General features: G+C 31.1%; 1 protein-coding gene across 2 annotated transcripts in view; it reads right to left on the reverse strand.

The window, feature by feature from the left end:
* The window catches only part of PCDH10 (protocadherin 10), a 60,083-nt gene that overhangs the window by 19,464 nt on the left and 15,692 nt on the right, over positions 1-24,927 (reverse strand). The window contains exon 5 of one of the 2 annotated variants that reach the window (XM_003927701.4): positions 1-173. This exon is cut by the window's left edge and continues 449 nt beyond it. The exons of the other annotated variant lie outside the window; for it this stretch is intronic. Within the exon in view, the coding sequence (XP_003927750.3) occupies positions 154-173 (20 nt within the window). The 3' untranslated portion in view covers positions 1-153. The remainder of the gene's footprint in view (positions 174-24,927) is intronic. 2 annotated transcript variants of the gene reach the window in all.

The raw sequence follows: 24,927 nt of genomic DNA on the forward strand, positions 1-24,927 counted from the left end.
TCCTATAATTGGCCATGATGACTCCTCCTGAAATCTAATACTCAGTTACATATGACTAACTGGATGGCCAAGATAATGAAGTTGAAAAGTTGATGCTTTTGTTGGTCGACTTTGTGCAAATCATGCTGCTTCAGGTAAGTCCTGTAGAATTGACTAGCATATCCTTTTCCGTGCTGTGAAAAAGAAAGAAAAATACTCTAAGAAAAAGAGGTCGACTTTTGGAGTTTAGAATTACATGTTATTGTAAAAGAAAGAAATACCATTAGAAACTAGTTGTACCCTCATACCAAACACATGTAGTGTCATAGTGTCATACTTTTTCACTGCTAGTAGTCACTGCCATTTTGTTGTTTCATTTTCTGAAAATGGTAACTTTTATATTCTTATAGATTAGTTTTGCATGGGAAATGTATATTTTATATACCAAAGACCAAATTTGTGAACATTAACTATTTAAAGTTATCTAAAACAATCCCTACACTTCACTATTTAGGTACAGAGTATAGAAAAAAATGTGTGGCCCTTACATTTCTAGAAATAGTCTCTAGCAAAATCTACAAGTAATTTGTTTTACATTTAATTTCATAAACTATAAATTGTATGTATTAAGCCAATATATATTACAGAAAAGTGTACCAGGAAGTGTTAATGTAGTTAAACAATTTATAGATGACTCACTTTTCTAGGTTTATTAAATCTCATTCATTAAATCATAAAACCAAGTCTTTTTATGGCCGATATATTTTTTTAAAGCACTATTTATAATAATTTGTTTTCTCATAAAGGAATTAATGAAGGCAAAGGGGGAAAAGATATTATCAAATTTGGTCCATTTGTATAAAATATATCAAATATAACAAATAACAAAGCAGAATGCCCAGATTTGATTGCTCCAATTTCATAATTTTAAGTATTTTGTTTACCTGTATGATAAATAGTATTTCTTCCCTTATCCATAAATTTCATAATATTTGACCAAAAGCACAATGAGAGCAGAAGTTGTGTCATATAAGTAAGTATCTGGCACATAACAGACATATAATGTGCTGAAAATAAAGATGGTTGAATTTAGATAAAAGTTTCATATATCTTACTAAAAATTACAAAGTACCTCAAATAGCAAAACTGAAATTATTTTAATCTCACAAATAATTGCTTTTTTTAAAACAAAGATAAGAACACATTGATCTCAATCTTATTCTCTGGTATTTCAACTCATTTCAAAATTATCTATTTATCTGAATTTATTTTTCCCTACTTACTTATTTTTCCTCAGAAGCTCTGTTTCTGACCATGAAACAGTTCTTCACTAGTCCACATTTAGCAGGCACATCAACTAAAACCATAGCAGTCGGCCTGGTGAGCTGGCTCAAGCCTATAATCCCAGCACTTTAGGAGGCCAAGGTGGGTGGATGGATCAACTGAGATCAGGAGTTTGAAACCAACCTGGCCAATGTGGAGAATCCCTGTCTCTACTAAAAAATACAATAAATTAGCTGGGCATGGTGGCGGGTGCCTGTAATCGCAGCTACTAGGGAGGCTGAGGCAGGAGAATCACTTGAACCTAGGAGACAGAGGTTGCAGTGAGCCCCCAGTTTGTGCCATTGCACTCCAGCCTATGTGACAAGAGCAAAACTCTGTCTCGAAAAAAAAAAAAAAAAAAAAACCATAGCAGTCAGGCACCATCGTCACCATCATCAACAGAAATGAAAGTGAAAATAAATATCTAAATTTATTGTGTAGCATAATAACTAGTATTGAAAGTAATCAGAGCATATTTTATATGATATCAAGAATTATAAAATGAATTACTGACAATATTGTACAACATGGTAGCCATTATAACCAGGTCATAATATTCCAGAGGATATTCTACAAGAAAATGGAATTATTATTTTAATAGAATGAAATCCTATTTTTCTGTGTCCTTGAGTTCAAGCTGTTTCATGAGAAACTTATATGTGAAATAATTCAAATAAATTTGTTTACACCAATCAGAATTGAAAATTATTCAATAAATTAGAATAGTGAAACCATTGAAGTCCAAACTGATCAAATGAATCAGAGGAAATCATTAAAGTCACCAAATAATTTGTCGTCCAAACTGGACCCACTGGTGAGTGAAAAGAAGTGCTATTATTAATTATACAAGATTTTGTGCTTTTCTGGACAATCCAGGAAATATGGTCACCTACAAGCCGTATTACTTTTTGCCAAATAAGCTGGGTTGGGGCCTCTTTTAAAAAATAGTAAAAATTAGAAAATGCTGATTTAGAGGAAATATTCTTTTCTTAGTTTAAGGACAAAAGAAACTCAGGAGTGACCTATACGCAACCTATAAACTAATTCATTATGTGAAAAAAACTAATATAGTGAAAAACAACATCCTAATAAAAATTCACAAAGCAGTCAACCTAGCACATGTTTAGAGTAATAAAATATCATTTCTAGTTCACTTAAAAGATTACCTATGGCCTAAAAGCCACTAATATAGATATTATATGTTCCCTAGATTTAGTTAGGATGCAAAAAGAAATTGTTTCTTTTTAACAAAAGAAATTATTTAAATGGTTCAAGTTAGAAGAACACAGAAGCTTAACACATGATATACTAAATATCTTAAATATAAACATAAGCTTAAAAGACATTTTAATGCTGGTTAGAGTTACAGGTTTACTTATTTAAAGTTCACCTATTCTAGTTATTGTCTGAAGAATATAATCACCTTTCATTAGATTTACTTCCTTCCACCTATGCATTAATTCAGTCATGCACATTTGAATAGGAGAAATATAAGATCTGAGGTTAAAGGTTAGAACTATTTAGATTGAGGAAGATTTCCTCCATGTCAGAAGCTAATCTTACATTTGTGAAGAGTGTGAAGAGTTCTCCCTCAGTATCTGTGAAGGCCTGGTTCCAGGGTACCCCAGAATCCAAGGATGCTCAAATCTCTTATAAATGTCCTGTGATATATGCATATGTCCTACGGATGTCCTCCTAAATATGTTAAATCATCTTTAGATTACTTAGAACGTCTAATATAATGCCTAACACAAGGCACATCTCTTCATTCACGTATATTCAAGGTAGTACTCAGTGCATGGCAAATTCAAGTTTTGCTTTTTGAAACTTTGTGAAAATTTTTTGCCAAATATTTTTAATCCACAGTTGATTAAATCCACAGACAAGGAGCCCAAGGATACAGAGGAGCCAACTATCCTATTCTAGCCAAACTAGAAATAGTTTATACTATTACTAATGTTTTGGTCACATCCACTTTATTTCAAACCTTTTAAGAGTTGAGTTTAAATACTGAATATCTATTATTCTTGGTGGGGCACAGTGGCTCATGCCTCTAATTCCAACACTTTGGGAGGCTGTGGCAGGTGGATCACATGATCCAAAGAGTTTGAGACCAGCCTGACCAACATGTAGAAAGCCCATCTCTACTAAAAATACAAAAGTTAGCAGGGTTTAGTGGCTGAGGCCTGTAATCCAGCTACTCTGGAGGCTGAGGAACGAGAATTGCTTAAATCCCTGAAGTCGAGGTTGCAGTGAGCTGAGATCCCACCACTGCATTCCAGCCTGGGAGACAGAGCAAGACTCTGCCTCATAAAACAAACAAACGAAACTTATTGTTCTTTTAGGGTTGTATGGGCTAATGTTGGACAAGTAACAAGCAAATATTATCTGACACTTCCCCCCCCAAAAAAAAAAATAATTGATTACGTTTTAGAGCCAGTGCCAGGACGATTATTCCAGTGTTAAGTAACATGGCTATACATTTGATGATGCATTCCAGGTTTGGCAGAATGAGTCAAATACACACAGAATCTCTATGCCTTCTAATATGGTCCATGTATGTTTTGAAATTATCAAAGCATACTTGGAGAATTTCTTTGTCTTTTTATTTCATAAAAGCATTTTTTTCTTGCTATGCATCAGCTTGCAGGGAATTGGTCACTCTTTAGGAAAGAAGGTTTTATTTTCAGTCAAATGAAATCAGAAGTAATAGGAAAAGGACTGTGTTTATTTTAAATTTCATTCATTCGGTGCATTTATTCTTCATAGTGGGTCATAAATGCTAGATTAAGATACTTATCTTAATATCTAAACTATAGGCGAAAGCTTATCCTTAACATAAAAGACAATCACAAATATCTACCTTCTCACAAATTGGCATAGATATAATTTTTAATAAAAGTTCAATGGTGTATATTTTTCTTTATATTGTGAAACCTTATTTTTGCCTTTTATAATTTGCAACTGAGAGTAAGCTATGAGAAAAAAATAAATACTTTAAAAAATTAAAATTTTAAGGTATTAAATTGACTAATGACTTAAGACAAAAGACTGTCACATGTTTGTTGCAAAAATAATTATAAAATTGTCTGTACTGACATACTATTTATTGTATATAATTGCCTGGTAAAAATTATTTTATATAATATATTAAAATAAAAATTTAATGAATGGAATATTCACATTGTCAAACTTGCAAAAGAGGAAAGAAAATACTCTTTATACTTTATTATTGCATAAACCACAGAAACTAGAGCAATACATTAAGTTTATGAAATAAGCTAATCTATTTCAGCAATTTAAAGAAAGGACACTCTTCGAATATCTCTGAGGCTTGAGACTGTCTACTACAGTGAAAAATTTCCAGAAGCTGAGATCAGTAACTTACTCCAGAGCTTATTCAAGTGTTCAATAATTTTCATCATCAGGACACTTCTTTACATATAAATGCATCTAGCATACAAGAATTTGAACCCATTACCCCCTGTGGAAGGCAGAAACAGCTGCTGACTGTAAAAGCACATCACAGTCTTCAGGATAGTTTTAAAGTGAGCCTCCACTAGAAATTTGTACGGTTAAATAATCCATTATTTTAACTTTCCTCTGTCTTATTCTTCAGCCACCTTTAAGGGTTCCCTTTAAAATCTTTTTGAGTTTTAGTTTCTGTTTAACCTTATATCCAGAAATGAGCACAGTAGTGTTAACCATTAAAAGAGGGTAACGGCTTGATTTTTCATTTACCTTCCATTTGAACACTCATATTTGCTTTAATTTTTGAAAATATAGCTGTATATTGTTTGGATTTTAAATCACATCTTTTTCTCCCCAGAAATTATAGATTAGATTTTAAATTTAAATATGTAAAAATATATTTAAATATATAAAATACATGTATTTATTTCTATATAATTTTTTATATATATATATATATATATATATATATATATATATATATATAAACCCTGATTACTTTGGTTATCTACTTACTTATTTGATAAACAAAGCCTTGCTCTGGAGTGCAGTAGTGTGATCCCAGCTAACTGCAAACTCAGCTTCCCAGGTTCAGGCAATTCTTCTGTCTCAGCCTACCAAGTAGGTGGGATTACAGGTGCCTGCCACCATACCAGTCTAATTTGTCTATTTTTAGTAGAGATAAGGTTTCACCATGTTGGCCAGGCTGGTCTTGAACTTCTGGCCACAAGTGATCTGCTCACCTTGGCCTCCAAAAGTGCTGGGATTACAGGCATGAGCTACCATGCCTGGTCAAACTACAGTTCTTAATTTTAATTCATAAGGTTCATACTTTCTTACACTAAAGTTACTGTTTTCCTTTCATCAAACAGAATGCCTTTTTCTTCTATGTTGATAGAGATAAGGGATTATAGAACATAGGTGGAAAATAGGAGTTTGGAGACAGTAGTATTATAATGGGTCCTGTATATAAACCTGATTAGTCTTTCAAAAAGCAAATCTTGTAAAATAAATGCCTCAAAGAATCCTTTAGACCATTAATGTGAGAAATACATAGTAAAGCCAGATATTTATTTTTATGGAGTTCATATGTATATCACCTACTTGCAATGTAGTTTGTGGTTAACAGTTATTAAATTAAAATTTAAATCTAGAGATATTTTAAAATAAGAAAAATGGCAAATCCAGTTTTGTGAAATAGAAATACACATCAATGAACAAATAAAATGTATCATTTTAAATAGAAGAGAGAAGCATGTTGAGCATAATAATTGTCTCATAGACATTCTCATTCTAGCAACTCTGGCACCCTTAAATAGTTAGCCATCTCTCCTAAAATTCTAATGTTACCATTGTGAAAGAGACTATGTACCACTTTAAGCTATGAATTAAAAATGGATCCAGCCTCATTTTCTCATTTAGCAGAGTGTGTGCAATGAATAAATTTATTTCATAATCTGTGAGGTACCTTCCAAATCAAGTCAGAATTTACTACCAATTTACTACCAATGAGATTTTCAGAAATTAGTATTGATCAGTGTTTATTTTTAAACCAAATTTCATTGCTATGCGAAGGACTTAAGAGCTTTAAAAGTAGGAGCTTATATTTGTCCAAAAGTGTACTTCACAAATACAATGGTATACAATAACCCTCATATAGCTTTATGTGACAAAGTGAATCCACTGAGACATTACAGATTTTTTTCTAAGTAGAGAATCAGTAGGTACTTAGAAATATCTATATATGTATGTGTTTGCATGCATATTTGTGTATGTGTAAATCAAAACTGTCTTCTCACAAGGCAATAGTACATTTACAACCGTTTCACCAGGAAATATCTACCTAGTGGATTACTGCAAGTATGTCAGCTACCTCTCATATTATTAAGAGAATAGATGCAGTTATAGTAACTCAATTTTCTTTGATTTAGTAATACTTCTAATTAATTATATTAATGAAGAGTGCTGTTAACCATGACAAAAACAAGTGATAGTGTATTAACTCCTATAGAGAAAACACTTTGAATACTATTATTTGAATTGATTTGAGGAAGATATCTAAAAACAGCAATCATTTTTAACTTTTTCATTTAGAAAGAATTGTCAGTATTCTAAAGACCTGATTGTGAATCTCTAAAAACATTAAACTTTTAAATTAAAACATTTGTTTTAAAAAAGCCAAGACAATGTACTTTTACAGAATTTTGTAAAATGTTCTTGAACTTAGTTCAAGTTTCTCTAAAAATGTGAAAAATCATGTTCAGAAGCTTAATACATTTTTCCTCAGGAGAAAAATAACAGGATATGACCCTAAACTGGGCACTCTGGCCACCCTTCCAGGCTCTATTTGAGAAACAGAACACCATTGCCCAATTAGTATCTCAGAGTAAAGTTTGGAAACTGAATTATTTTTCACATGTTCTGACCCTACATTGGTGTATATTTAGGAAATGCAAATATAACATATCTTTCTCTGAATGTCATTAAAACATTTTTTGGAATCCCTCATCGCAGTCCACTAAAATAAGGAAATTGTGATTTGTTCTCAGAAATATTTGAAAATAGCATTGTTTACATTAGCAATAAAGTATCCTTAAAATTTATTTTAAAGGCAATTTACTCAGTCATACCTTACTTTAATAACAACAAAAGATACTTTCATTTAAGTTACTGAATCAGTATTGTGTGTACTGAAGTTCCAACAAAATATCCATACTTAAAAATGTACCCGGTTCTTTTTTTTTTTTTTTTTTTTTGAGAAGTACAGAGCTGATAATATTTACTGACATTTAGACACTTAGTTTCAAGTGTTTTCCTTCAAAACAACATTACAAAAAGACTAAATTAGCACCTGCCCTTTGAGGTTGAAATTAGCACTGATTTTCACAACAGAAGGCAAGAAAATGCTGAATGGGATTGGTCATTCCCGCAACAACAGGAATGTTATGCCTGTATAAACCTATTAGCTATTGTATCACAATATTTACTCCAATTACTTGTGATGTGCACAACTTCATCTTTGATATGAAAATGAAGTAAAAATTCCAACAATATAAGAAGAGAAAGAAAAATACAAATATGTAAGACCTTCATTAAAAAAATATATAGCCATGTAGTTAATTTATTAACCATCAATAACGTACCTAAAAAAGGTAAAGTTTCAAAATAATTTAACCACAACCCAACAGATTTGAGAAATGTAAACAAGTGGAATATCTGGGTTGAAAATATTTCTAAACAGCTTATTCAAACGTATGTTCAAAGAAGACACAACACACACACAACTTAGAAACAGTGTGTAAATGTATGGCTATTTAACATGCTTGGTGATGGGATTTCCCCTAACATAATTCAGTTACTTCTATGTCAAGGCAAATAGAAGGTTAAAAGCAGGAAGGGCTGACATAGAAGGGGGTTAAAAATGCTCATACCCTGAAAACTGACCATAGAGAAGAGAAGCAGCAAAACAACCTTGAACTAAAGCAGATTAGGAACCCCAAGACTATATGTTCTGATGACCCCTTGAGTTGGGTTGCCAGAAAAAATGAAGAGTGCCCAATAACACTTGCATTTCAGATAATGAATAATTTTTAGTAGTTGTATGTTTCATACAATATTTAGGTGCCACGTATTTTTTATTTGTTAAGTCTGGCAATGTCATCCTCAAGGCATCTACTTCTTGATAGCACAGTTGTCACTACTCACCACTAAAGCCAAAAAAATGCTGCAAAAAAGCCAAAAATTATAATGTAGGACTAGTTCATATAATAAGTTTTCTATGTATTTCCATCAAAATAATTTAAAATTAAGGCATCTGAGTTCAAAAAGAGATAAAGAAACAAAATTATATAGATAAAATATTTTTAGTTATTGACTAATTTTTCTGATTGTCATACATTGCATAATCTTAACTGTTATTTAAATTATTTCTTTGTTTTATGATTAAATTTCATCCTTGTTATTTGAGTGAAATTTTTGTTTTTGTGAGATGGATATACCATATTAAATAAAATATTATTTATTCTTCACATATCAGATATAATTTTTAACTGCCTATCCTAAAATGAAAACCTGGGTACATACTTTAGTTTTAGTTATACTCTAGAAACTCATTAAACCACCTCATTTTCTTCCTTTCAATTTAACCTGTCATCAGATAATTAGAGATTTGAAAATTGATAAGAGGTGAATTAAACTTAGCTTTAAAAAATCACATAAATGCTAAACTATTGAAATAAGACTATGTCATGCTTGTTAAAGGTTAAAATTAATTTAATTGCATTCTAATTGGATGCCAAGATTTAGATCTTTAAATCATTATATTACTTTTGGAAACTTTAAATTTGGTGTTCAATTAGAGATCATCTTAATTATTATAAACATTTGATTACCTAGCAAAGTAAAAATGATGCATTATATATTAACTATCTATACAAAGTATGACAATAAACTTAACTAAAAGTTCAAATTTTAGTTAATCTTTGTTGGAGCCAGTGACGAATTCTGGTAAAACACTTTTGAAAACGTATACTTATATACAAAATATTTGCATTATTATTAAACTATAGCAAGTGTACAACACTACATGCATATCTCATAATAACATTCTCATAAGGAAAGCAAAATTCTTCAACATTATTTTTTAAAAAACAGCATCTGATATACCCATTTGTTACTATAATGCCGTGAAACAAATATAATTTATGCAATAATGACAATAAGTAAGATGCCATATATGTACAAACTGTTACACAAAAGCTTCAGAAACCTGAAGGAAAAGTCAGATGAATTGCCTCCAGCCACAGATACCCAGTATTATCAACAACCTCCTGTTCATAAATATTAAATATCCACAATGGCTCCCCCTTTTGGTTATATTTAAGATTACCTTATATTTACTTAGTGTTTACATATGTGTTTACATATATATGCTTGCAAATGATACATGGCAGACAATTGAAAGAAAATAGCTTAGTGAAAGTAGCAGGGAGTGATAGCGAAACGGGAGGTTGAGGAAGCTGGGAAAGAGAACGTGATGTACCAGAAGAAAGAATAAAAGAACTAGTATAGTTAAGACCAGAATAAAATCATGAAAATTTGAAAGAAGATAAAATCCAGGGGAGATTATTTAGGACTGGAAATGCTTAATATTTTTATGTTGTTTTATTTGGCCTTTAAAAAAATGTTATTCAGAGACTACCATAATTTTACTATTTCTCTAAATCAGAGTAGAGGCCGAGACAACTATCTTGAAGACCAAAGAAATGCACCTCATTTCCTTTCAGGATATTTCATTTATTGATTCATTGATGTAGTCTATAAGCACTTATGGGCATCTACTTTGTTCCAGACACAGTTCTGGAACATGGGACTCTTAAATGAAGCACGTGATTCAGCTCTAAAAGATTTTACAGCCCAATGGACCGACAATTGTTTCACAGAATATTCTAAAGACTGCAATTATGTATAAGAATCTATAAGAAGTCGCAGTTAGAGTGTCTGTATCTCAGTGTCTGAGCAGTCTTCTCATTAAAAGTAAAATAAGTTGAATCCTGCTTGATGAGTAAGAGATGGTCATGCAGAGAAAAGTGGTTTTTCAGATGAGAGGATGCCAGAAGGATAGAACGTGTAAACACACACGCAAGGGCTTAAGAAAAAGCATGCATGAAGAAGCTGACAAATCATTATATGATGTGAAACAGGCAGAGCTTAAGTATAAAAGTCTTTAAAAACTAGAATAAGGATGAACATTATTGTGGCTGCAACAGAGGGCCTCAGAAAATGTATAAAGAGGAAAATATGAGTTGAATGTTTTGGAGAAATAGTCTCGTTGGTTAATATTAAAAGCTAGATAGTAAAAGAGAGGAGTCCTCATTGATTTTGTAAGGCTAGTCAGAAAGGACTGGATTTGAGGAACACAAAACAAAGTATACAGCTGCCTTCTCACAGAACCCAGTGGAAGAACCCAGGGTTAATACTTTCCATCTCTGGAAGTAGTCTGCATTCCATTACTCAAAATCTTCATAATGTAACAAAACACTGCATTCAAAAAGACTGCCTGGATACTCTGTGGCCAACTCAGTTCTAAGGATGACCGTGAAAGGAAAAAAGTAGTGAAACGAGATGCTCCAAGTAGGGATTCCATGCCACTATCTCAAGCCTCAGGTAGTGTCCACAGCAACAAAAGCTAGCAACTGATAGAAGAGTATGGGATTTTTTTTCCATAACATTTAATGAAGAAAAAGTAAGGCAAATTATGATCACGGACTAATATTAAATTCACTTAATAACGGTGAAACTAAAACTTTTTAAATAAATAATTGCTTCTAGGTTTCTTCTTTCATAGAGAGACACTCACAAGTAAATCTTACCCTAGGAAGATCTAGTCTGCAAGACACATGGATAATTTGAATTACAGCATTTCAAATAACATATTTCTAGTGATTAAAAGTCACATATATTTGATTAAATATTTCCTATGCAAAAATAACCCATGTTACATTTCAATCTACCACCAGTATTTTAAGTTGTCATCTTTCCTCATGTCTATATTTTGCTTCCAAAATTTTTAATTAAAAAAAAAAAAAAAAAAAAAAAAAAAAAAAGAGGGCCAGGCAAGGTGGTTCACACCTGTAATCCCAGCACGTTGGGAGGCTAAGGCTGGCAGATCACCTGAGGTCAGTTCAAGAGCAGCCTCACCAACACGGAGAAACACCGTCTTCACTAAAAATACAAAATTAGCCAGGCATGATGATGGGTGCCTGTAATCCCAGTTACTTGGGAGACTGAGGCAGGAGACTCTCTTGAACCTGAGAGACAGAGGTTGTGGTGAGCTGAGATCTCCCCTTTACACTCCAGCCTGGGCAAGGAGAGGGAAACTGTGTCTCAAAAAAAGAAGAAAGGAAGAGAGAAAGAGAGAGGGACGGAAGGAAGGGAGAGCAAGCAGCACACTGGCTTTCATAAGAGAAATACACATAAATGAGAATGACTCTGAAATGAAATCAGGCACTAAAACTTAGTTGTTAGGTCTCTTGTTAATTGAGCAAAATAGTGATATACATGCAAAACTGATGTAGAAGTTGGAAGATTAAAAATTAAAAAAAATAAATAAACATAAATAAATAAATAAATAAAAAACATGAGAATAATACAGAGAGCCCAGTGAATAAACTGTAAGCTGAAACTAAAGTTTGACTGGTTTCTTAGTTGTTTTTTCAAAGGGATTTGTCACACTATCTGATCACTTTGAAAGACAGAGGTACAAAAATACAAATAGAAAGCTGACTGAGATAATCAGGTTTATCCAACAATAAGATTTTAGTAAAGAACAAAGGAGGCAAAAGTATCTCTAGGCTTTTATGTGTTCAAATATTGATCTGTGGCATATAGAGATATATTTGGTATATGTTACAGAAGGACATAATGTTCCATACTAACAGGCTGTGTTCATTTACTTTGATGATTTTAGGGCATCTACATCTTTCACACAGGGCTATCAGAACTGTCTAGGATAACAATATCTTGTATAAGGCTAGAATTTGCAACAATGTGCCGGTACAATTCCTTAGACTTAGATGAGTCAAATTCTATATGGACATTGACCTTCATCATTTTTATTTTTTTTACCTGAGCAAATAGAAATCCTTTATTTTTCTACAATTATCAAATATAATATGCTACTTCCCATACTGAAATCAAAATCTGTTGCTTCAAAAATGAGTATTCTTCAGCTGATTTTCACTGTTGTGCATTACCAAGTATCTTTACTTGTAAATATAAAAGTTAAGTAAAATAATGAAAATATAAACTTTTAAAAGTTCTAATCATGCTTTGTGATTAACATATAAAACAAATACAGCTTGATCTTTGCTAGGAATTATGCATTTGGTTCTATAATATCTGTTCCATTGGTTTCTTGGAGAGAAAAGAAAAATAGGGAGACTGTACTTTTTAAATGTGTATTACGTGAAAGAATATATATACGGCAGATGTAAAATAGTGATATATTGTGAAAAGAACATTTGGAGTCTGATTTTTCTCTGGGAGTAAAAGAGAGCATAATTAGTTCTATTTAAGCCCAGAATTGTAATTTTGTCCATACTCAGCCTGATGTCATTGTTCCAATTTTAACTGAATATATGGTTGCCTTGAACACTTAATGAGTGCTTCTTTTGGGCAGGCACTCACTGCTTTAAATATGTTAAATAATTTAATTTCCATAATGAGCTTTGGAGGATCTATGTCACTGATGGGGAAAAGGAATTATAGGAAGGTTAAAGAAATTACAGAGGTCCCACTGCCAGTATATGGCTGGATCCATCGTTGAAACCTGGCTGACTGACCCCGTAACTGGTGCTCTTCACCACATTGCTTCTCTGATGTGAGAACACATACAAAGGCGACTCATAAATCTGTAGTAGGCTATAAGTTCAAAGGAAGTAAAGGCATACTTGGAGAACAAAATAAAAAATGATATCTTCTAAAATTAAAAGTTCCAAGTTACAATAAAGTCAAAATGGATAAAATTAGTGATTCTTGGGGAAAACCTATTCTGAAAGCAATATGAGCAGGGTATGTTTCAAGCACGTATTTACTAAGTATACCATATTCAACCAGGTGAGCAGTTTGTGCTTCAGGCACATTTAAAAGGAAGCTGAAATCGTTTTAAGAGTAATCCAGTGTGTCCAAGTTAGGCTTATTCATTGCTAAAAATCTCAAAGGAAGACTGGATTTGCATGAGGTTTGGGAGGACATAATAATTCAAAATTCTTTTGCATTTTTCCATGGTTAGTATTTTTCAATGTTTCTAGGATGACCCAGCGCAGATCACACTGAGATAACCTGATTGGAATATTTTGATTTATGCAGTAGGTACAGATCACTTAACATCAAAAGAGGATGCATCGGGCTATGTGTGGTCACTGGCAATTAAGTTGATCTAATTCCCTTTACATTATCAACCAGGGTTCTGATAGTATTTTTTATTTTTCCTATAGAGATGTCTTAAGAGTATTTCAGTTTATTTGGCTATTATATTGGTATTTTAAATTAAGATATTAATCTTATTTCCATATATCAGCCTGTGATGGGTTTGTGAATCATAAGCATTTTCCCATACTCCAGGCCATGAAAACATTTATTTAATCTAGTTCTAGGCCAAACAACACTGAAGACCACTGTGCTTGGAATACAGTTGTGCCCAACAATGAGTTTTCTTGAATGTGGGTCACAGTGTTCTTGTCAGTAGCTTGGGAAGACTTGCTTAAAGCAGCTGGTTAAAAAGTTTTTTACAGTTTTAAGTTGTTATGGTGCTTCTTGACAACAAATAATAATACTGAAAATAATAGGGCCAATTGATATCCCTCTGAAATTAGAGAGGAAAGTAAGTTAAATGAGAAAAATCTTAAAGGATTAGAAAAAAGAGCACAGACTTAAAATTAACTTCAAAATAATATCATATGCCTTTGTAACTACTTTAGATGTTTCCTTGAAAACAATAAAGGTAATCTTTCTCTGTGCTAGGTACATGATCACACTTTTTATAAACACTATGAAAACAATTTCTATGAAAATTATCACAAAGGGTGTGATTTACATTATCAAGAAATATGTTACTAGATCTCAAGCTCACATTTAACTGTGAGGCAAATATTAAATTATTCAATGTTAAGTATTTCCTAAAACTAATGCTAATGTAAGCCTGAATTTTAAGTTTTTGTAATAATTTCAATAGGAGTCAATATTATGTTGCTATAACTTGAGAAATAATCTTCACACCACTCCATAATAAAACTTGAAAGCATAGATTTCCTCGATCATTAGCTTAATTTAAGCTCAAAGTAGGTAGAATTCACTTCAATCCATCAAAAAAAAAGGCATTTCTACATTGTCTAATACCGGTCATTTAGCCTATGTAACATTATGTATATTTATATAATAATGTAAAATATTTATAAATTGATTCTGAAATTATTTACTATAGCCTATTTCACAGGACTTACTTCATGATCCTTGACTGAAGAGAACTGTCACCTTGTAACAATTTACAAAAGTGATGCCTTTATTTTGTCTTATTTCACTTACTCATGCTTATAAAATGGAGCTCAGTAGATAGCTACTACTATTATTAAATTTAGTATTAATGCTTAGCCAACACAAGTTTTCCATTTGATTATTTTCTCTTTCATTTTATTTTTCTGATGTATACGATTAATCCAGGCTTCCACATTACCAAGCTAGGCTATATTATAATCTCCAAATATCAACTCAAGATAGAAAACATATATGCGGCGTATATGATCTGCTTGCTTCATCTTCCAAAATGACAAAGAAAGCATGTATTACTTCTAGCTTTAAGGGTAGTAGGCAATGTGACTTTGGATGATTAATAATGGGTGTTTCATTTTTATTTCATTGTCAGTCATTCTATACTAACAGCCACTATGGATTGTCTTAACATTCAGTAGAGGATGATGCGACACCAAAAGGGAAAAATTCTCATTATAAGAGAAATAAGCCAATGTAATAAAGAGAAGTTTCAGTATTAGACAAGGTTAAGATATTTTTTATCTAGAGTTAACTGACTTGGTTGTACAATAATAGCTTAATGTGTAAGCTATTAATACATATAATATGAAGTTTTAAATCTGTAATGATGCATACTTTTTAATATACACAATCTATGGTATTTATTGCATATGTATATAGTTGACATTTTCATACTTGGCATTTATACTCTATGCATCTCCCCAAATATCTTTCTGAAACTACAATTTCTTAATTTTTGTTCCTAAACACTTCATTCTTCATTGCAATTCAACATGTGAGAAGAGAAAACAAACAAACAAAAAAAAGACTTCAAAGAAACTAAATCTTTTTCCTCTAAAAAATTCCGAAGAAAGACAAATAAAAAGTCACAGAGAAACAGGAAGGGAGGGAATTAAAACCAACACTTTTTCAATTGTCTCTTTTTTATCTTCAAGTAAATTAAACCATCCCTCCTTTGCCAGATGCAGAGAGGAAAGGGATTTTTGTGGGAAAATACAATGCAGGACTAGAAGGTGACATTTCACCAAATCACAGATGGCATATGCATACGTATATAGTTTGTAAAGCTTTCTAGGTAAAATGTTCCATATCCCTCAGGAGCAAGAACTGATGTCAGGGTTAGAATATTTCCTGTAATGTGTAATTTAAATCTCACAGGAGCAATATAGATCCATTTCCTCTTTTCTGCTCTCCATAAAGACAGATTAACTGATTACCATCTTATCTGTGTAGCATTTGTTTAAATACTTAACATTTATTATGTCACCTCTTTACTTTTCCTCTCAACTCACAATTCCTAGAGCCATTTAAACTCTCTTCAGATATGCCATTTTCCAAAATGTTAATCTCTTTACTCTATTTAAAATCTCCTTTAAGCATCATAGCCTACAATTTGTCACAATCTTCTAATCTGCGTTCAAAGAAAAATGAAATACAGACGTCGCAATTTTTCTACTCTTTTGCTAGTAGCTGGTATTCAAGTCAATATATTTAAATATTTGTTTCTATAAAGGCCACCAAGTTAACAGAACATTATGTTTCAATCAATAAGGAAGATATGAAGACAAGTATAAAGCATTTCTGATAGAATAGCCATAATGAGAACTCCAAAGATAGAGAAATTATATTCAAGGAGAACACTATTATCTTCCTAAATGCTGAAGAAAGCGTGTATTGCTTCTAGGATTAAGGGTGGAGACAATGTGACTTTGGATGATTATTACTAACTAAATTGTCTTCTTTGCTCACACACTTCTGTATATTTGGGTCTGCAGATGGTTTTCCCTGTATTATCAAGGAAATAACTGGCTACTTAATTTTATTGGAACTCAAACACACTCCATCATTTCTCCAATTATATAAAGTTTAAACCCCAGAAAAACTAATCTTTGGTTAGAGACTAGGATAGTAGTCTGTATTTCATTTTGGGTGGTAGTGACTGAGAGTAGGAAGAAGAATGGATTTCTTGAGATACTATAGTGGTAATATTTTGGCTACTTAACATATTTTGTGGAAATATTTTGGTAACTGATTAAACAGGTGTATTCATTTTGTAAAAATTTCTTGAGTTATACATTTATGACTTTTCTACTTTTCTGTATGCATATTATTCTTTGATAAAAACATTTTAAAACAAAAAAACTGCTACCTGTAAAGCTGATTTCAGCCATGAATCAAATCAATTGGAAATATAGGTAACATTTATGAGAAAATTATGGAAACAAATAATAAATAGATAAACAATGATAGAACATTTATTTTTAAAAAGAAATATTGCTCTTGTGGTTATGTTAAAAACGTCATCTTTTATAAGCATAGTGTAAACTTTAATGGATTAATCAGTAGAATGCTTTTAGATGCTTTAAAACATCTTAATTAAGGAGCAGTTGTATCATTATTGGGATGAAACAAATTTGGCCAAGAGTTGATTCTTTAAGCTGAATGATAGAAAACAGGGAAAACTTAGTACACTATTCACTCAGCTATTGTATATGCTTGAAATTATTCATCATTTTAAAAATATTTAAAAATATTACTTATGAGAACTCTCTAGATTCTGTATAGCATTGTTCTCTGTTACTATTGTTTTTTAAAAAAGATTGAGGTAAGTAAAGAATTAGTAAAAAAAAAAAAAAAAAAAAAGATTGAGGTAAGAAAAGCTATTTCATGACCTCTAATGTAACCATCTGATCTGCATTTCTAAAGAAAACAAACTTAAAATCTGTACTATTAGTGATTATCAAGACAATTAATTCTGGAATTAGAACTAGGCTTATTAATGGTGAAAATAATGTACAAGAATTTTGTACTAATTTTTCAGGTCAGCCTCAAGATATTTATACATTTTCTAAGAATACAATGTCTGGCAACTGACAAGCTGTAACATGAGCTCTCATATTTACATACTTATTCCTACCATTCAGATTAAATCTACATATGATTTAATACATACACCACCAGGTGTATATCATCAAGAAAAAATTATTACATCTATTTTGTCTCTTGTTGCCATTGTTAACTCAGAACTTTCTACTGTGTGTTGCACTTTAAGAAATAGGGCGGGCATGGTGGTTCAATCCTGTAATCCCAGCACTTTGGGAGGCCGAGGTGGGTGGATAATGAGGTCAAGAGATCGAGACCATTCTGGTCAACATGGTGAAACCCCGTCTCTACTAAATACACAAAAAATTAGCTGGGCATGGTGGCGCGTGCCTGTAGTCCCAGCTACTCAGGAGGCTGAGGCAGGAGAATCGCCTGAACCCAGGAGGCGGAGGTTGCGGTGAGCCGAGATCGCGCCATTGCACTCCAGCCTGGGTAACAAGAGCGAAACTCCGTCTCAAAAAAAAAAAAAAAAAAAAAAAAAAACACAAACAAAAAACAAAACAAAACAAAACAAACAAACAAAAAAGAAATAAATAAATCCAATGATATGTTTTGTTAGATAGACGGGGAGAGCTCTTTTATCTTGACTATTTCTGTATACAGTGTGTTTCAGAATTTAATCCAGAAAATATATATTGACATTGATTTTAGTCATGTGTTACTTCTACACTTAGGTCTTGTTTAAAGACATTTAGTTGAAAAATACAATAAAAACATTTTAAAATATGTTTTTATGGAATAAAGTGGTAACTACCTAATTTTCAGCCCAAATATAGTGACTGACATAGATGAGCCTTAAAACACTTGGTGATAGCCCATTTTCGAGTTTTTGTAAAATATACCATCAAACACAGGTAATAATGGAATCTAGTATAAGATTCAGGCCAATCTTAAAGTGGGGATGGATCCTACTGACTACATTTTTACTAGCAGTTAAAAATATTGTCTTTCTCATAACACACAACCACTAAAACCAAAAACCTGTTTCTTCTACAGTGTCATAGCTTATTTTGCTATACTTAAGTATTGTAAACTTAACAACCAGTACCTTAAAAAAAAAAAAAAATAGAATAGAATAGCAGAGCTCAGTGGCTCACACCTGTAATCCCAGCACTTTGGATTACAGGTAATCCACAGTCAGTGGATTACGAGGTCAGGAGATAGAGATCATGTGGGCTAACACCGTGAAACCCTGTGTCTACTAAATATACAAAAAATTAGCCTGGCGTGGTGGCACATGGCTATAGTCCTCACCTACTCCAGAGGCTGAGGCAAGAGAGTCGCTTGAACAGGTGAGGTGGAGGTTGCAGTGAGCCAAGATCATGCCCCTGCACTCCAGCCTAGGTGACAGGGCAAGACTACATCTCAACAACAACAACAAAGACTAAAATGAATTGAATCAGGTATCATTCTCAACAAGCATCATATTGTCATGTTAACAGCTTCCGATAATAAAGTAGCCATTAGTTAAATTGACTCCTATGTTGCACATAATCAAAGTCTGTTCCAGAGATACAATTTAAAATTAAATATAATTGATTAAAAATATTATGATCCTATATGGTGTGTAAATGTATGTGCGTGTATCCATACAACTGAATTATGAAACCAGAACGTATAAAATGTATTTATAATCTCTTGTTGAACAACTTAAAGTTGTCATTGATAATTTAGACTAACAGCGTATTGTATACATATAGACACTTTATCAAAGTTAATTTCAAACATTGTCTGTTCAATCCATACAGTTAAAAGAATTACATCTCTAAGAGAAAGAATATAGGTAAGTGCCTTGCTGTTACTATATATAATACATATATATGATGTCATAGAAGGTGTGAATTATGGAATCAGAAATAAAATCCTGATGTTTATCTGCAAAATTTCTAGCTTATAATATGTTTTTATCCACATCTTTTGGTATGTAATTACAGTTTGGGAGTCAAGATTTTTGAATCTCCTACACTCTCATCACTTAAATTGAAGTAGGTAAAGCTTTACAGTGACTAGGAAGTCTTAATGAAACTCAATACAAAACCTAAAATGTTTTGTTCTACTCCAGGAAACATTAAAATGACTCACATTATGCTGAATTTACCTGAATTCAATAATATTATTTAAACTTGAAGAGTGAATCTCAGAGTTCCAAACAGTTTCTAATCTATATTATCTAAATGACACTATCTAATTTCTATGGAAAGGATTGAAGAGGAGGAAAATTCACCCAAAAAATATCTGGCACATTTGAGTATTCAATCATGTTTAGCAATATTTGTAGGCAACTGAATTTGTAGAATCCAGACTTTTATAATACCTTTATAACTTAACACATTTATTTTTTGACTCATAAATCTTCAGTATGATGAAGCAGGAAAAAATTAACAAGTAGATATTTCTTTTCATTGAATAATTCTATTTATATTTTAATTGACAGCCTTATTTTGTTAAGCTCATATGATGGGCAAATGCTTACACAGTTTTACTTCTAGTGTACAAAATAAGAAAGAGGATGAAAATGATCTGTAATATAAAATGAGGTATATAAATAATATCACTATCCCAAATGTTAACTCTATGAAATCCTAAATATACATGAGACAAACTGCTTTGAAAAACAGATGAATAATAATACTAAATAACTATGAAATATTGAATAAAAGCATAATTAATTTTTATCAATTAAGTTTTCCCTATATGGCCTTAAATATTTTACTTAACCATATATCTGGGAACTCAAAAATGTAGTTTTAAAATGCAAATAAATAAATTCGACCTGGAAATTAAATAAGAAAAAAAGTGACTAGAGGAAAATATAAACCTATTAGCTTTATAAAATGGTGAAAGATGAGAGCTAACATTGAAGCTGCTAGTAAATAAAAGAAATATGATATTGCAGATGGTGAAGAAGGGAGAGTAAGAGAGTAATTAAAATTCTAAAAGGGTTAAGAAATATGAAACAATTTAACTGTGCCTTAGGATATGAAATAAGTTCTTAAAACAAATCAAAAGAAATTTAAAATCTCCAAGTCCTGAAACACTCCATGATACTTTACACAAATGCCCTAGTTGGGTGCATTTCAATATCTTGAATTTAAATTCTACTTCCCCATGTAAAAATCTGTAGGTGTAGTTACAAAAAAATATAACTAATTCAAAACATTTTTTTTTAAACTGGAAGAAAAGAATAAGTTTGCTTGGAGGTATCAAAAACTGCATGTGCGCATAAATGAATTAATAAGGACAACATTAATGAAAATTTACATACTTTAAAAATGCCCATTAGTTCATTTTTTATCATATAATTATTTAGCATTTATAATATGCGTAGCTGGATAATGAGTCTAAATATGCCAAGAGAGTAATTGTATTGGGAAGAAAAATCATAGTGGAGCTGAAGTGGATTTTAATAAAGTTAATAAATAGTGAGAAAGCAGTTGCAAAGCATAGTTCTTATAACTGTGTAAGTTTTGAATATTTAGAATATAAAGGTTGGGGTGAAACACAGGTCAAATTATCAAAATAAAGTCAATTCAATTTGAAGTCATTAAAATGGCACTTTTAAACATTGCAGATAATTATAAAGATAAATATATTGATAAAAGAAACGATGAAATTGTTCTTTAACTAAGAGAATAGAAATTTCTTGGATGCTAACTAGTTCCAAATTACCCAAAGGCACAAATTTTAAATGACTTGAAATAAGTCACAGGGAAGTACTGATGATGTCTGAGTAAGTAAAAAAGAATTGCTTATAGAAATGACCAGATGTTTATACATATAACAACTGCTATGTTTCATATCTGCACCTCAGAAGGATTTTTATAGCTTTCACTTTAAATTTTACTATCTGAGACAGAACACAATACAACAACTTTAAAAAAAAAAGAATATATTGTAATATCTCATCTATGTTGTGTTACAGAGAATTTCAATCAACTGCTGCATCACTGAGTTAACTGGAGGAAGGATACAAACTGAATAGATGACTATTTTTCAGAGAAGTAGAATATAATAAAATTCAGTAAATACAGTAAGATAAATAATATTTTAAAATAAATAGCATAAAATATAATAAAATTCAGATAGAGAAAATGAACAGGGTTAAATTTTTTTTCTGATGCCAAGTTATCATTTGTTTCCTATTCATAGAGTTGAAGTAAACTTTTTTTGATAATGACAGATTTATTCATAATTTGTGGATAAAGGAATTTAATGAAAAAACGAATGACTAGTATAATTCTAAGACCAGAAAACTGTCACAAAGAAATAAACTGAAAAAGTGAGAAAATTAGGTTCACAAGCCTGTGTGTCTATCGAAGAGTAAAAGAACAAAACAACCCACCCCCAGAAACAAATTACACATAGGGGTACAACATGGAGGACAACTAAGCAGAAATTGACATATCAAGTAAAAAAGAAAGAAATTCTACAAGAGAGGTTCGTTTATTTAATGGTGTATGGTCCTATATGACAGAAATGTTAAAAAGGTCTTCTATAAAAGTATTTATTTTTGGACTTTAACATTTGATAACGAAGCTATATTTATGACATTAGAGGAAACTGCAAATCCTAGAGAAAACACTACACAGAGGTATATAAATATGAGGGTAATGTGCATCAATAAGAAAATTCGTTTTATTTTCAATTCTATATATGCTCTTACTACATTACTGAGTTCAACAAATTATGAAAACTCACAGAAGGCAGGCTGCGATAATGAAGGGATTGGAAGAAATGTTACTAAACAAAACATGTTCTGCAATTTCAATCAACTTAAAAACTTGAAGTGCACACAGACATAATGTAGATGCCTAAAAAATGTCCCCCAAATAAAGTTTGTTGATAAAAGGTCTAGATTAAGTTTTAGCAGTATTTTGAATACATTGTTTTAGAAGTTTATTTTTTAAATTATGAAATGGATGAATAGAGTTGAAATTTCAAGAAGGTTAACAAGTTGGCAAAAATAAAATTAGGTCAGGAGACAGCCAGAATGATTTTTGGTATACTTGGACTAGTCTAAATGTTGTATAATATGAAGGCAGTATGGGCCATGAAAATAAATGGTTCCCTTTAGACTCTGGAAAGCTCCATTGATTTAGAAATTTAGTTATTATAATGCAGCTTTTTTTTCACTTTTTTCAGTCCAATTTATCACTGTATGTCAATTAAAGAAATATTTTCACAAGTATATTTTAATGCAATTTTGTTGAGTATCTTATGATTACCTTCAGTTTTTAGGAATTGACTGTATATTGGCAAGAAAGCAACAAGTATCGAAATAACAAATAGTTATGCCTTTATTACTGTATTGCTTAGGCTGATTAGAACTGAATTACATGTTCATTTACTGACAAAAATCTTGAGATGGTGTTCAAAATATGAAGCCAAAATTATAAACAAGAATGACTATAAAAATGTTAAAGTGTTTTGACTAGTAAAATTTTCTGAAATTATAATAGCAATATAACTTTTATCAACTGCATTCTTGACTTTATATTAATCTTACATTTTTTATTTGCTGAGAAGATCGAGGTTGTTTTATACATAACTTATTGTCTCATTTGAAAGACTGGATTCTTTTAAATACGATGTCTATGATTCTAAACAAATCCTTAATATTTTAATGATAAAAATGCAATGTTATTTTGAAACTCCAGAAAATATTTTCTTTCATTTTAACATGATTATTTAAAATGCTGTAGGCAATTATTAATTTTAATTAAAAATGAAAGTGGTATTTTAGTGTTTTTAATTGTGCTAATAAAAACTAAAGGTAAAGTAAAACTAATATTCCTTGACATTTTAAGGTAAATCTAAACGTGGCATTTCTGAATATATGGCCATATGCTACATGTTTACATGTATTTACTCAGTCTTTCAGTGTATCCCTTTTCTCCATATCAACTTAGCAAACTGTAACATTATTACAAAAATAAGAGAAAGCAAGCTCAGAAACTGCTCATGAATAACATATCAAGTACAGAATGATGTGTTCAAAATTATTCCTCATTTTTAAAAAGTCTCCTTTTGCTAAATACATCATGTATACTTTAATGGATCTTTTGCTAATGCATTAAAATAAAAATAATAAAAAGAAAAATAATTTTAAGCATATTTTTAAGAACATAAAGTACATTATTCAATGTTTGCATTCACCTATTTTTTTGTAAAAGCTGGTTCCTTGCATTTTTTCAGTTTTAACTTTAGCATTCAGAGGTATAGAATTAAAAAGTTCTTGGTACTGACAATGATCTCTTTTGTATTTTTAAGTGTATTGCCATTTCCTTGTCATCTTTGTATAAATGACAGTGGCAGTCTCATTAAGCTTTTTAGAACCTTACAAAAACATAAATAAATATATGCTATTTTTCCTACTATCAAAATATATATTATGTTCATTATGAAACTAACTGCATATTCAGTAAAAAAAAAAAAAAAACCTACAACTTCAATTATTATTAAAACATTCTAATTTAAAGAAAGTAATTAGTGTCAATTTTTTGATTTTTAAAAATTATGTAAGGAACTTGCTTTAGATTTAGAAGGTGACACTATTTCTATTCTGAATGAAAGAAGACACAAGTATCAAAAACTATCACCATATGAATTTGGGGGGCAAAATAGGAATAGTTTTGTTTTATAGTTTGTGTTATTAGACTAACCATAAATGTTTTATGCTTATTAATTCAGAGCCATGGTGTAATTTTAAATATAACTGTATGACTCTAAGTTGACATTAAATACTAAAAGTTGAATAAAAAGAAAACAAATCTAGACATGATTAAAGCTGTATGAAGAACTAAGAAGAGTTTAAATGAAAACAACAAAATAGCTATTCTTCTGCAAATTTTTCACTCAGGTCACACTTCAACTCAAACCCTAAATTTTGAGCAGTATGAACTGGCTAAAACAGATCAGGGGGAAAAAACTGCTATTAAGAACTAATTCATTCCAACACACATATATGAATATGAACATACCTCTCATATATATGAGAATGAATATATATGAATAATGTGCTAATAATTTTTCTGGTGAAATAACAATGCATTCTTCTGATTTTTTAGCAACACACATAAACGTTAATAAATTTCATAATTCTTGAATCAGATTTTTAAATGAAATGCCAGATTCTTAAGAAATAGAAAAATTTGCAGTAAAATATATGCAGCATTAATATTTTAATAATAAAAATTGTTTCCATTAGTCTTATTAATAAAAAAT

This window comes from Saimiri boliviensis, chromosome 3 (genome assembly GCF_048565385.1).
Source record: "Saimiri boliviensis isolate mSaiBol1 chromosome 3, mSaiBol1.pri, whole genome shotgun sequence".
Taxonomy (NCBI): domain Eukaryota; kingdom Metazoa; phylum Chordata; class Mammalia; order Primates; family Cebidae; genus Saimiri; species Saimiri boliviensis.